Genomic DNA, 14,124 nt, shown 5'->3' on the forward strand with positions numbered 1-14,124 from the left:
CTGGCCTAAAATCAAGTGGTGGAGCATGGCTGGGAGCCAGGTCTGATTCTGGAAACTGCGTCCCTAACCACCACCCTGCACGGCCTTCCCACATGGCCTTTGACTTGCCGCCACGTGTCTAGAGGAATTCTAGTCTTTACTGCAGACCCTGCTAGGCCAAGGCGTTCTGCGGGGTGCCCATCATGGCCATGGAGGGCAGCATCTTTGGGTGCCCTTTCTCAGCGGCTGCTTCAGCCCGGAAGCAGATGACAGGTTGGGCCCTCCAGCTCTGTCTGGCCGGCGGTGTGGGTCTGATGATTCCTTTCACAAAACCTACTCCGAAACGTGACCTGTTTTTGAAGGTGGCAGCTCATTCTAGGGTTGGCCATTGGGCCTCATCCATGTACACGTTTTTTCAAGAACCTTCGGCGGAGAGCAACAGTCTGTTTCTATCGGATAGTTACACTCTTGTGACATTGCCTTTGATTATTCTCGGACAAGGACCATCCCCTCCTCTCATGTCTCCTCGCCCCCAAACACCCAGCACCTGGAGGGTCCAGGTGTATTGAGGAAACACTTGGTGACTTGACTGGGCGGGAAGAGGAGGTCGCCCCCACCAAGAGCCTAGGGGACCACAGCAGAGGGCAGTCCCACCAACTGCCACCTCACGGTGCCTTTGAGAGCTCCCCCAGGTGAATGATTAACCTGAACCCCCCCCCCCCAGGGAAATGGAGGCAGGAGTCCTCTCTAGGACCCAACTGGATGGCCTGCCGTGGGAACAGTTTACCAGGGGTTCTCCAAATGTGGTCCCCAGACCAGCAGCACCGGTATGGCTTGTGGACTTGTTAGAAGAGCCCATCGGAGGCCCAGCCCAGAGCTAGCTAATCAGCAACTCTGGAAGCAAGGCTGGCCCTCTGGGTGGTCCTGACACAGCCACCCTGCCCCCCACCCCCGACCAGAACTAGTCCAGGCCCCTAGTCTTGTTTCACACCGTGGAAAACCTTTAGAGAAACCCCTTAGAGAGCCCCAGGAGAGGACAGGGGCAGGCATGGACATGCTGGCTGGGAGCAAGACAGCGGGGTGAGGGGCTCACCCTGTGAATTCTAGGCTTCCCGCCACACGCCCTGAAATGTTCTGGTTTCATCATGACGCCCAAGGCTCTCGTCTTACACAGTCTCTATCTTGGGGACACTGGGCAGACAACACCCAAAGCAGGAGGAAGGGTGTCACAGGAGGAGGAGGAGGAAGCCTAAAAATGAAACGAAAAAGAACAGAAACAGACAAAGCAACAGGTCCACACAAGGGAGGCGAGGACAAGTCAGGAAGCGTGTTTAATTGGCGTGACATGGAAGACATACATCAGGAGGGGAGGCCTGGGCGTGCTGCGGGGCCCTGGTCCACCCCGGGGCCTCACCCCGCCCCCGCCCGCACCCCAGGGCGAGGGCCTGCTGCTTCCCCGGAGACACAAACCAGCGGATTCAGACAGGACAGCACCCCAAAAAGAGGCTCAGAGGGGGTTGGAAAGGCAAACAGAAAGAAAACAACCATAGCCAGGAAACATTGCACTTCTTTTTTCTTTTCTTTTCTTTTTTTTTTTTTTGGTTAAGAGTTGCCCAAATCCCTTGACCAAGACAGGCACCAGGTTGGGGCGCCGGGACAACACAGACTGCCCCGTGGCCTTCCACCTCTGCAAGGTGCTCTGAGCTCCATGCCCGTGCCCGCTCTCCACTCCTTGCTTGGCCCCCCGGGGGTGGGGGGAGCTGAGCAGACCCCTGCTCCCATCCGAGGGACAGAGGAACTGAGCAAGGAGCCACTTGCCCCCAGTCTCAGAGAAAGCCGATCACTGAGTCAGACCGGGAGCGTCTGGCCCTCCGTGAAGCCCCGGGCCCCCGCAAAGACCCCTGCAAACACGTGGGGTAAAACGGAAATGTACAGGCTTCGGGACAAGAGGGAAGGGGTGGGGGGGAAGGGAGGGGGGAAGGGTATCCTGCGTTTGTCCCAGTTCCGGGCAGTAGACAGTGCCTGAGCCTAGATGCCAAGACAGAAGATGGGACCAGCTGTTTATTCAACAAAAGCCTTTTATTCATTCAAAAATCAACCATTGGGTTTATTCCGCAGATATTAAAAAAATGGGTAGAGGGCAAGGCTTCCCGTCACGGTGCCCTTATGCTAATTAACTTGCTATCCCCGGGAGGGAGGCTTAGAAGAGGGGCATCTGGGAGACACGCTGCCCATAACACCGGGCTGAAGCCCAGAGCCCAGGTGAGATCGAAGCCCCCTCCTCCGTTCCCGCCCAGCTGGCCCCCTTCGAGCTCCTGTTTGGCCCGTTGGGGGCGGGGCGGGGCGGGGCGGGGGAGGCTCACATGCCATTGCAGCTCCCTGCCACCAGGGGGCGCGCCCGCGTCCCCTTGGATTCCCCTGACTCGGAGGCTGGGAACCGGGTAGCTTTGCGCGGAGCTCCAAGTGGGCTTTTCTCCAGGGAGAGGCTGCCTCTCCCGGGGGGGGGGGGGCCAGGACACCCCCAACCTTCCTACCCTTAGAGGAAAGACAGGTTCCCGAAAGCCCAGGTGTGCCTGTCGTCTAGGAAGTTGGCTGTCAAACAGAAAAGCATTTCAGGGGAAAGGAGGACACACATGTTTTCCTAGACGTTACTCAGAATGTTGCCTGGTTACATTACCAGGAACTCCGGCATTCTCCTCGGTGCCATCAGCACAGAGTGGGGAGGGGACGCTGTGAGGAAGAGGCCAGGGCCGCTGCTAGGGTCAGCAGAGGGACGCAGAGCCTGGCCACCAGTGGGTCTGGAACCCCCAGAGAGCAGTGTGTGACCGGCCTGGGGCTCGGGTGGAAATCGCTGCTGGGGACAGAGGCCCACAGCTGCTCAGGATTCCAGATCTAGAGGCCTGGCGAGAGAAGGGGACAGAACTGTCCCTGCCCGGCAACGTCGGGCACAAATGGCCAGTGTCCAGCACCCCACCAGGAAGAAGGCTGGTCCTTCCAGCAGCTCCAGACTGTACCGGGGCATGGACCCAAGGTGCGCCTGAGCCATGGGTGCACAGAAGACCTGTTAAGGCCAAAAGCTACACCCATGGCTCCAAACCAGAAGGTCAGAGGGCAAGAAGGTGGGAGGAAGGCCTCCCAGGCAGATGCTCTATGGATGTCTGAGGCGGTGGGGGTGGGAGCTGGGGGGGTCCACATGGGTAACCCTGGGTGATTCTGAGCTACAAGTCCCTCACCGAGATGATGCCTCTAGCACAGGCTACTCGACAGCTCCTCCCCACTGGGCCAGAGAGGCAAATCGAGGCTCAGGCAGAAGCCAGAGAAGTAATGTGACATGCGGAAGGGCCCCCCTCTCCCCAACTCCGCCCCAAGCCAGCAAGTCAATCTCCTGCCCTAGGTTCCTAGATCAGAGCCAGGATCAGGTGGGGAGTCCTGGGGCTTCTGAGCCAGTGATCTGAGCAGGAAGGTGACCGCGGGAGCCTGGAGGGGCCCCACGTACAAAGTCGCCTGTGAAAATGAAAGCGGTCCTGGTACCCGTGGAATCTGGGGGCTTCCAGTGGAGGTGGAGGACAGCCATGGGCTCTGCTGAACAAGAAGGGAGTCTGGGACTGGCTGAGCGGTCCGGCCCACGGGAACGGACATGCAAGCCCCGCGCTGGCAGAGCCGTGCTCTGGGTTAATTAGCAGACACTCTGGCCTCCTGGGAAAGTGCAAAGTGAAGACCAAGGAGAATTCAAAGTGAGAACCACGGGCCAGCTTTTCCTCTCCTGGGGCTGGGGTGAGCAGGGAGAGGACAGGCTGCTGACTTTGCAAAGAAGCAGGAATTCTAGAGTCAGATCTGGACTGAGGGAGGCTGCTTCCCGTCCCGGAAGCCTTCCTTCGATGAGGTTCTCGGCCAAAAAGTTCTAGACCAAGAGTCCAGGAGGGACCAGGAAGAACTGCAAAGAGAGCCAGGTAGGTCGTCTGACCCCACACACCACAACTGCCATATCCCCCGAGACTTGTGCCAAGAGACAAAATAGTGACTCAGGCCGTTCCCGTGTCTGCTGGGCTCTGGCAAAACTTAGCCATGACTGCAGAATCATAAACTGTAAAAAGCCCAGGTTTACAGTTATACAGCGTCAGCATGGAGAGGACCTTCCAGATCAAGCAGCCCGAGCCCCCCTAGCTTTGCAGCTAGGGCAGCCGGGGCCCAGAGAGGCTGGGGGCTGCCCACAATCACAGAGCAGGGCCGGCCACAGGCTTCCAGCCTCTGGCCCGAAGTCATCTGACTTTCCTGGTGGCAGCTCTGGGGCTATCCTGTCTCAGTGGCTGGTGGGGTTGGAAGCTTCCTATGAGCACATGGGGGCCACAGCCCCTAGGAGCGGTCACTACTGAAGGGGACTGCCTGTGGCCCTTCTCTCCTGCCCTCCCTCCCAGCATCTGAGCTGAGAGAGGGTAGGGAAGGAGGATGCTCTGTGGTCTCCTGGACAGGGCAGGCAGGCAGAAAAGCAAGTGGGAGAGAACTAAGTGACGGTTTTCAAAATATCCACCAAGAAGGGAGAAGGAGCCCTTCCTTCTGCTCACCTGCTTGCAGAGACTGACCTCCTCCCCTTCCCTAATGCACACAGTCCTCCTCTGCCGGCTCCCAGGCCCCACGCTGCGGCAAACACCAAAGCAAGAGTTGCGAAACCAAAAGATGTCCCCTGTTCGTCCTCAGAAAAGATGCTGTGTGTGTGTGGACTCAGAGGAGGACACAGGATGGGGAGCGTGGACAGGAAGCAGAGAAAAGGGGTTCAAGAGGAAGCATTCGGGCTAGGGGTCGGGGGAAACAGTGCATCAGCCATTTAAGAGACCGACCCTTCCCCCTCTCCACACATCAAGCACAGTATCTGGAAAAAAAAAAAAAGAGAGAGAGAGAGAGAGAGAGAGAAAGTTTTTTGGCTTCTTGGCCACTGCCGGCCACCATCCTCCCAAGCACAGGTGGGCAGGGGGGCGAGGGCGTGCACTTGTAAACGGGAGGCCCCGCATCCCTGGGAGCTTTGGACACGCGAGGCAGCAGCAACAGTTAACAACCAATAAATAAAAGATATCAATTCTATATGTATAAAAAAAACTCACTTTCCCCACAAAAAGCACAATACTGTTATCACACAAAAAAACCATTCTCGTCATGAATCATCCTAGCCACGCAGGGGGTCTTGCTACTAGAGGATGGGACGACAAAGAGCGGTAAATCCGGCGGGACCCCCCCCAACCCCCGCCACCCCGAGCGCACCGCGGCCGTGGCCCTGACCTCCCGTGGCCTCTCCGGCTGCCGAAGGATGGCCGAGGCGGGAGGCAGTGTTCTCTGAGGTCAACGCCAAGGTAGCCTTCTCCCCATCTGTCAGTCTGCACCTTCCAGGACAGAAGGTAGTTTTGTTTTTTGTTTCTTTTTCAAGGTCTGTTTGAAATAAAAAACAAAAGCACACGCACAGGAGAGCGGGAGGGACCCAGAGGCTGCCCGCGCAGCAGCCGCGTCCTTGGTTTTGCAGAAGGCTCGAGACTTTTCTGTTTCGTGTTGGTTTCTGGACAAGCAGAGGTGGTTGGCGATCAGAGCCGGTGGCTTCAGGCGGCGGAGGGTGCAGGGCAGGGGGGAGGAGAGCTGGGCCTCACGGTTCCAGGGCAGCCAGGCCGGCTGTGGATGCGGAGAAAGGCTGGGTGGACACACGAGGGCGGTGTTGGGGCGGAGGGGGCCTCACGGCTCGGAGGAGGTGAGTGGTTCCCAGGCATCTGGAAGACACGAGAAGGTGAGACAGGCCCAGAGCCGGCTGCCAGGGACGCACCCCCACAGGGCTTGGGGGAGAGTCAACAAGGGGGCGGGGTAGCATTCTGTCAGTCCTAAAATGTAACGTGCACGCCCTCTGATCCACCCATTCGGTATTTACCCTTCAGAAATAGATCAGGTAGGGGTGCCTGGGTGGCTCTGTTGGGTAAGCATCTGCCTTTTGCTCAGGTCATGATCGCGGGGTCCTGGGATCGAGTCCCGAGTCGGGCTCCCTGCTCAGCAGGGGGTCTGCTTCTTTCTCTCTCTCCCTCTACCTGCTGTTCGCCCTACCTGTGCTCGCTCTCTCTGTCAATTAAATAAAATTTTTTAAAAGGGGTGGGTTTTCCTCAGTATTATCTGTAACAGGAGAATAAAAAGGAAGGGAGCAAACTCAGTGTCCGCTAGTGGGGAGCTGGCTGGACACCCAGGACACAGCCCAAGCATCACATGACGGACAACCATTGAGAGCCAACGCATGGCGTGGCCTAGAAACTCAGTGGGCTGAGTCAGCAGGAAAGGGCAAAGAAAACCCTAAGACCCCACTTCACACCCACTAGGATGGCTCTCCCCAGAACACGGGGAAGTAGCAAGTGGTGGAGAGCATGTGGAGAAACCAGGACCCTCACTCTTGCTGGTGAGGAGGCAAGATGGCGCGGCTGCATGGAAACCAGTCTGAGGGCTCTTCAAAAAGTTAAACACAGAGTTAGCCCAGGAGCCAACACTTCCACTCCTAGGAATCCCCTTAGTGGAGATGGCGTCTGATTTTGGAGGGATCCAGATGTTTTGGAACTAGACAGAGGGGACGGTTGCACATCGTCATGAATGTATGAAATGCCACTGAATGATTCATTTGAAAATGGTTCACTGGAACCCACACTTCATCTCTGAGATGGGGCGCCCTGCTGACTCCGTCACGAGAGTACGTGACTCTTGATCTCAGGGTTGTGCGTTCAAGCCCCGCATCTGGTGTGGAGCCAAATTAATAAATTAATATTTTTTAAAAATTTTTTAAAAATAAAATGGTTAATTTTAAGTTCGGTGAATTTCTCCTTGATCTATTTTTGAAAAAGGGCATGGAGGACCGTCCTGTCTGTCAGCGTCTACGCCATCCACAGATCCTTTCCGTAACCTGCTCCACTTAAATCGCACGTCTCTGCTCTCTTGACTGCGCGGGCGTAGGTGTCTGATCCAAAAGGGGCCACTTCCCAGATCTGTGTGACATGACCTGAAAGCATCATCTGGGTCAGTCAGAAGCTAGGTGGCGGGGGCCGTGGAGGAACAGCAAGGCCCCACGGGACCAGAATCGGGGGCCACCGTGGTGGAGGGCGGAGTCACTCACGGAAAGGCCTGCGTCCTCTCAGCCTTCCGTTCCCGTGCCAACCCTGGGGCACTTGGCTGAGTTTCTAATCACAAGCTTTGCCTTCTGTGGCAATCTGTGAACCCTTGTGATCTGCAGTGTTGTGGTTAAAACTGCAAACATGATGAAACTCATGAAATGCATTTAAATCCATGGATTCTTGATTATATGTTTAAAAAAAAAAGTCATCGGTCACCTCAAAATGAGGTTGGGAGATCGACTCCTTTTGAAAACTGAAAAGGAGGGAGAATCAAGTATCTCTCCTGCCTTTCCAATTAAAAAAGTAGGCTTCGGAGTAACCAGATAGTTGACGAGGGGAACATTTCCTGCATAGAAGCAACCAAGCCACGGACAACAGACAGACTGCTTTAGGACACAGAATGAATGAATGAAGTGGTCATCACCAATGGCTGCTGGTGTCACCAGACCTCATGAGCTACCTGGTGGACACACACAGCCCCACTTGGGAGGCATTCTCAACAAACAACAACCAGACTGAAGGCCGGACAAGCCTGTAGATCCAGGAAGTACAGGGAACCGAAGAACACGTTAGAACCACCACGGGGGCACCATCCACAAACCCGACGGAGGACTCTACAGAACATGTTTCTCGACATGTTCAGCAAGCCAAAGAGTGAAGGAGAAAAACAGATTAAAATAAATTTGAGAGACCTATCGACCGATTGCTACGGATGGCATTTACTCAGATTCTGATTCCAATAAACAAAACCTGCGAGGGAACAGGAAATGGGAATGCCAGCTTCAGGCCGGGGTGGGGGTTAGTAGTAAAGCATTAGTACTGATTTTTCTACTATTATGAATTTTGGAAAGGATCGTTATCTTTCAGGAATACATTTTGAAATATTTATGTATGAAATGACAGAATGTCTTGAATTTGCTTCAAAGTAACTGCAAAATGCATAGGGAGGGTATAGACCGTACAAGATCGGTGGCAAATTGGTGATTCTGAAGGAGAGTGGTCAGTAACGGGATTACACCATTCGCTCCACCACTGCTTGTGAATATGAAGTTTTTTTAAAATCCACTTTAAGATTTCAAGTGTCCCACAGCACAGGACTCTATAAATTATGGCCCAGCTATACAACAGAATACTATGCAGCTATTAAAAACAATTGTCTCAAACCACCTTTTTACTGATATAGAAAACAGGATCACCATTTTTGGGTGTCTCAGTGAATTCTGTAACAGTTACTTATCTAACAGCTAGGATACATTAGGAATCTGAGAAGGCAAATCCATCACCAAAATGATGGAACACAAGTTGGATATAATTACTACCCAGCAGGTTCTAGGACAAGCCTGAGAAAAGGAAGAGGGGAATTTTGGGAACGAGCTATAGGAAGGTTATCTGAAAAGCTTTTCATGGAAATAAAGTCACATCTTCTTGGCCACCATGTTGCTGTTGAGGCTCAGATGGATGTCTCCATAGATGGTGTTAAGGAAAGCCCATGCAGACACAGTGTGACATGAACTTTATGCCAAGCTGGGTAAAAGGCATTACAATTCTCTTTTCTTGGAGTGCCTGGGTGGCTTAGTCGGTTAAGCATCTGACTTCTGACTTTGGCTCAGGTCATGATCACAGCGGGGTCATGAGCTCGAGCCCTGCATCAGGCTCCACACTGGGCTGGAGACTGCCTGAGATTCTCTCTCTCCCTCTGCTCCTCCCCCCAACTCCTGTGTGCTCTCTCTCTCTTTAAAAAACAAAACAAAAAAAAATCTCTTTTCTAAGTGTTGAGTCTCCAAAAGAAAACATAAATGTTTCCTATAAGTTGTTCATAAAAAAAAGAAAAAAAAAAAAAACAGCCAACAACATATGGTTATGAACTCATTGTGGCTGAGGAAATACAAACACATATGTGTTCATAAAAAAACCGTAAGGCAGAAACAATTAGGATGATTGAAAAATAATCGCACACCATAAAGAAATTAGTGACGCTGCGTGAGTTTTTCTGGGGGGCGGATATATCAAGAACCTATGTTTGTACCACTTTTTCCGTGGCCTGCGGGAGACAAAGCAGCATGTCACAGGACAGCTGCCAAGGAGGCCATTGGTGGTAATACACAAAAGAAGCTTCTGGGAAGTGAGACAATGGATCATACACACGGTGGGACTCAGAGCCACATACCGAGTGCTTCTAAGATCAGAGAAACAACTAGGATGATTCCTTTAGAAATTGGTTTGATTATATATCCCCAAGTGACCCAGTTACTGAGTATTAAGTTTTTATGAGTGTTCCATTCCTTTTGAATCACTCTAGACCCAAAATGCTCACAGTGGTTATATCTGGGTTATACATGAAGGTTTTTAAAAATAAACTTTTTGTGTTCTATTTCAACATATTGTCTAAGGTCTCTTCAATGGAAAAGGATTTCTTGTGTAAATTCATCAACAGCGGCAGCTGCCTCATAGAAGCCTCAGAACAGCAGAAGCCCCCGAAATAAAGCATCTGCAAATCGAATCTGATGATACGTAAAAAGGCTAACACATCATAGTGGAAGTGGAGTTTATTCTAAGAATGCAACGGAGGCTTAGCATTCAGAAACCAATCAGTGCTATTCATTAGGTTAACACCCAAAAAGGGAGAAGAGTCATACGAACATCTTGATAGATGCAGAATTTTTTTTTTTATAAAACTCAACACTCTCCATGGTTATTTAAAAAAAACAACAACTCCTAGGAGGGGTCCCTGGCTGGCTCAGTTGGAAGAGCATGGGACTCTTGATCTCAGGGTTGTGAGTTCGAGCCCCACATGGGGTGTAGTAATTGCTTAAAACAAATAATCATAAATAAAAACAACTCCTGGTGAACTAGAAAAGGAAACTTTCTAAATCGGATAAAACCTATCAACAGAAGAACTATACCAGACATTCTAATGATAGTTATTGGACTAACTGTAACTTAACTAATCTAACTAATAGTGAATTATTGAAAGCGATCCCCCAAGACCAGGAGTAAGACAAGAATGCTCACCATCGCGACTCCTAAATGACTCTGCACTGGAGGGCCCAGCCAGTGCAAGGAAGCAGGACAAAGAAAAAGATCGCAGAAGGACAAGAGAGGAAGAAATAAAGCATAGACAGTCCCAAAGAACTGAAGGTGGGTTCTTAGATTTGATAAGTGATGTTAGCAGGACTATTAGATATGTCATTAATAAGCAAAAACCAACTGAATTTCTAGAAACCAGAAATAAATGGGAAATACCATTTAAAAAAAAAGACATTGACTATCTAGCAATAAATCTATCATAAGATGTGAAAGACCTTCTAGCTGAAATCAATAAAATGTCCTAGAGGAAAGATATTTAAGACCTAAATGAATGGATGTACCATGTTCATGGATTGGAACACTCCGCACAACAAAGATGCCCATTCTCCCCCAAACTGAACCATAGATTCAACTTAATCCCAATCAAATCCTACTGTGTGCATATGTGTGTATAGAAACGGATACATTGATTCTAAAATCTATTTAGAAATGCACATAGCCTAATGTAGCCCAGGCACCCCTGAAAAAAAACCAATGATCAGGTTATGAAAAGATGGACGCCTGCAATTCGGGTTCTCGCTCTCCCTCCCTCCTGGGAAGCTCACCCTGTTGGAAGCCAGCAGCCCCATGCAGAAGTCCCCAGAGTGACCAAGGCTGCCAATCCAAATGAGTGAGTTTGGAAGTGGGTGTCCCCCCACCAAGACTTCAGATGACACCGCAGCCCTGGCCAGCAACTGAGGCTTATCTAGGTTACCTGAGGCTGAGGAGTTTCCTAGAACTTGAGTATCTTGGTGCTAAACCTGGGACAGTCCCGGGGAAACAGGGATGGCTGGTCACCTGGCTGACAGCTTGACTATGTCTTCATGACAGACCTCAAGCCAAAGGCCCCCAGCTAAGCTGTGCCCAAATTCCTTATGGCCAATCTTTTCAATGCCTGTTTTGAGGTGACCTAGCAATCAGCAATAGAGAACTAAGATGGTACTTCCTAAAAGGGTTTGGTCCCCGACGTCCATGCTCACTGGAGAAAGGCAAGCTGAAATTACAAGCCGTCATGACACACCCCCCCAAATGTGTAAAATGTCAAAGACAGGGAATATCCAGCGTTGGCCGGGCTGCGGAGGAACTGGAACTCTGAGACAGAGCTGGCAGGGTCCAGCAAACACTTAACTGACTGGGGCACCCCCAACAGTGATCGATTTCTAAAACCCTATCTTGGGGCGCCTGGGTGGCTCAGTGGGTTAAGCCTCTGCCTTTAGCTCAGGTGATGATCGCAGGTTCCTGGGATCGAGCCCCGCATCGGGCTCTCTGCTCAGCAGGGAGCCTGCTTCCTCCTCTCTCTCTGTCTGCCTCTCTGTCTACTTGTGATCTCTGTCTGTCAAATAAATAAGTAAAATCTAAAAAAAAAAAAAAAAAAAGAGGCAGGGGAGAATCAAGAAGACCAAGGGAGACAGTCCTCTTGCGGCCACAGAGGCCTCTCCGGGCGCTACGACTCAACACGTCCAGCAAACTCGACTGGATGAAAAAGAAACCGTATCTGAGCTGATACTGAGCAAGAGACCCGGGGCTCACTCAGGGCTTCCACAGGCCACACACGGAGGGCGCACACGGCCCTCGCTCCCCACCCTGCCGCCTCCCAACAACTGCACTTTTCAAAGCGTTTCTAATCCAGGGACATTCTACTTAAGTAAACTCTTGGGCCGAATTGGGGCATATAAAAATGACAAAGATAGAGGGACTGTAGCTGATCAGAACTCCAGCTTCAGGCCACCTCCTACCAGCTCAGCTCCAACTGGACAGGCCCCAAGGACCCCCAGGAGACCCAGTGAATCCTAAGTGTCCTGTGACTGGCTGTCCACCCACCTCCGCCCCTAACTCCAAGCCCCAGGTCCCCCTCCACTCACCCCGGCTCTGGGCCCTGGACTATACCAGCCCGTCATAGAGGGACAGTGCCTGCACAATGGAAGGGTCCGCCTTCGATCCTTCCTGGAACTCCTGCAGGGTCAGCTTCCCGTCAGCATTCTGCAAGCAGAGAGAGGTGGTTGAAGGTGAGGGGACAACCAGCCTCCTAGGATAGGGACCTCAGGCCTGGACCCTGGGCCCCTGCTCCCCAAGTCCATCCCAGGACTGGCCCTGAGAGAGCTTCCAAAGTTAGGACAGGAGGGAGGCCGTGTGGCTCACTAGGTAGGAGGAGTTGGGTGTCCGAGAGACCCGGGCACTTCCTGGCAAGGTGACCTTGGGCACGTGACCCGGGGCCCCTAACACCATACTTATCATTATCATTGCAATGAGTTCCCATAAATGGCAGTCAGTCCCCAAGGGCTGAGAGCCCACTGCATTTCTCTGGGGTCACTCTTGCAAGGGCGTTTAAATCACTCCCAGAGCAGCCCACACCAGACGCCAAGAGACCCCACAGAGCTCACAAAAAAGGACTTGAGTGGGTCTCTAGGGCTAAGAGTGATTTGGACCAGAATCCCTGTCTTGGAGCATCTCTCAAGGAAACCTGAGAGATCCCAGAGAGATGGCTCACTGCAGGCCCTGAGCTACACGTCTCATGCATGGTCTCAGAGGCTCCTCATGGCCGCCCTAAGAAGAGGCTCTACTCTTATCCCCATTTTGCAGGTAAGGAAACTGAGGCTCTGGCACCGCCCCAGGATCCCATGGCTAGTCACTGGGGAAGGCAGAATTTACACCAGTCTGGGTGGGTGGTGGGCTGTTTCCCTACATAAAGGAGGTATGAGTCAGGGAGATTTAAGGAGCATGTGGTCTTGCCATTAAACAGCATCGAACCACCCTGTACAATGTCAGTATCCTTCACTCCACACACTATGGATACATCTTTTGATCACTGTCAAGAGAGCAGTGCAGTCTGAACCTAGATGTCTTCGCCGCCTCTCTGACATGTGCTGATCTCGGGCGCCAAGCCTCCCGGCAGGCACCTGGATTCTCCACTGTCAGGGGAGCCTGGGTGGCTCCGTCGGTTAAGCACCTGCCTTCGGCTCAGGTCGTGATCCCAGGGTCCTGGGATTGAGCCCTTCATCGGGCTCCCTGCTTATTGGGGATGCCTGCTTCTCCCTCTCCCACTCCTCCTGCTTGTGCTCTCTCTGTCAAATAAATAAATAAAATCTTAAAAAAAAATAAGCCCTCTCACTGCAATTTGTGTTCTTTGATTTAAGGCAGGCAATACTGGGTTGCCCTACTCTCACCATATCAAATTTCCAATAAAAACAAAGTTATTTCACTTTTTAAAGAGTTTGAGGGACGCCTGGGGGGCTCAGTCATTAACCATCTGCCTTCGGCTCAGGTCATGATCCCGGCGTCCTGGGATCGAGTCCCACATCGGGCTCCCTGCTCGGCGGGGAGTCTGCTTCTCCCTCTGTCTCTGCTGCCTCTCTGCCTGCCTGTGCTCGCTCTCTCCCTCTCTCTGTCTCTCTGGCAAATAAAGGAAGAAAATATTTTAAAAATAAATAAATAAATAAATAAATAATAAAAAGAGTTTCTTAACCAGGGGGTTAAGAATTCTTAATTCTTGTTAATTCTTTTTTTTTTTTAAGATTTTATTTATTTGACAGACAGAGAGATCACAAGTAGGCAGAGAGGCAGGCAGAGAGAGAGGAGGAAGCAGGCTCTCCGCGGAGCAGAGAGCCCGATGCGGGACTCGATCCCAGGACCCTGAGATCATGACCTGAGCCGAAGGCAGCGGCTTAATCCACTGAGCCACCCAGGCGCCCCAAAATGAGGTCTTTCTATTCACTAACTCCTAACTGAAATGTAGCTTTTCCATCCATGATGCTAGTAGGTAACAATGCCGGAGAGAACCAGCCGCACCTGGGACCTGTGTCAACGGTGGGGGTCACCGGCCATGTCACAGCACATCACAGACCCCGCGGGCATCACGAACACCTGCCATCGCTTTGAAACTGGGGGATGGTGACACCCACCGCTACACCTTCTTCTTAAACGCGTTCATAAAGAAGTGTACAGAACGCTGTATCACAGATTC

General features: G+C 51.9%; 1 protein-coding gene across 1 annotated transcript in view; it reads right to left on the minus strand.

The window, feature by feature from the left end:
• Positions 1 to 1,285: 1,285 nt before the first annotated feature.
• The window catches only part of NCS1 (neuronal calcium sensor 1), a 51,254-nt gene continuing 38,415 nt past the window's right edge, over positions 1,286 to 14,124 (minus strand). The window contains exons 7-8 of the mRNA XM_046023500.1: positions 12,026 to 12,143; positions 1,286 to 5,726 (exon numbers count right to left, since the gene is read on the minus strand). Of these exons, the coding sequence (XP_045879456.1) occupies positions 12,045 to 12,143 (99 nt within the window). The 3' untranslated portion in view covers positions 1,286 to 5,726; positions 12,026 to 12,044. The remainder of the gene's footprint in view (positions 5,727 to 12,025; positions 12,144 to 14,124) is intronic.

This window comes from Meles meles, chromosome 11 (genome assembly GCF_922984935.1).
Source record: "Meles meles chromosome 11, mMelMel3.1 paternal haplotype, whole genome shotgun sequence".
In the NCBI taxonomy this organism is placed as follows: domain Eukaryota; kingdom Metazoa; phylum Chordata; class Mammalia; order Carnivora; family Mustelidae; genus Meles; species Meles meles.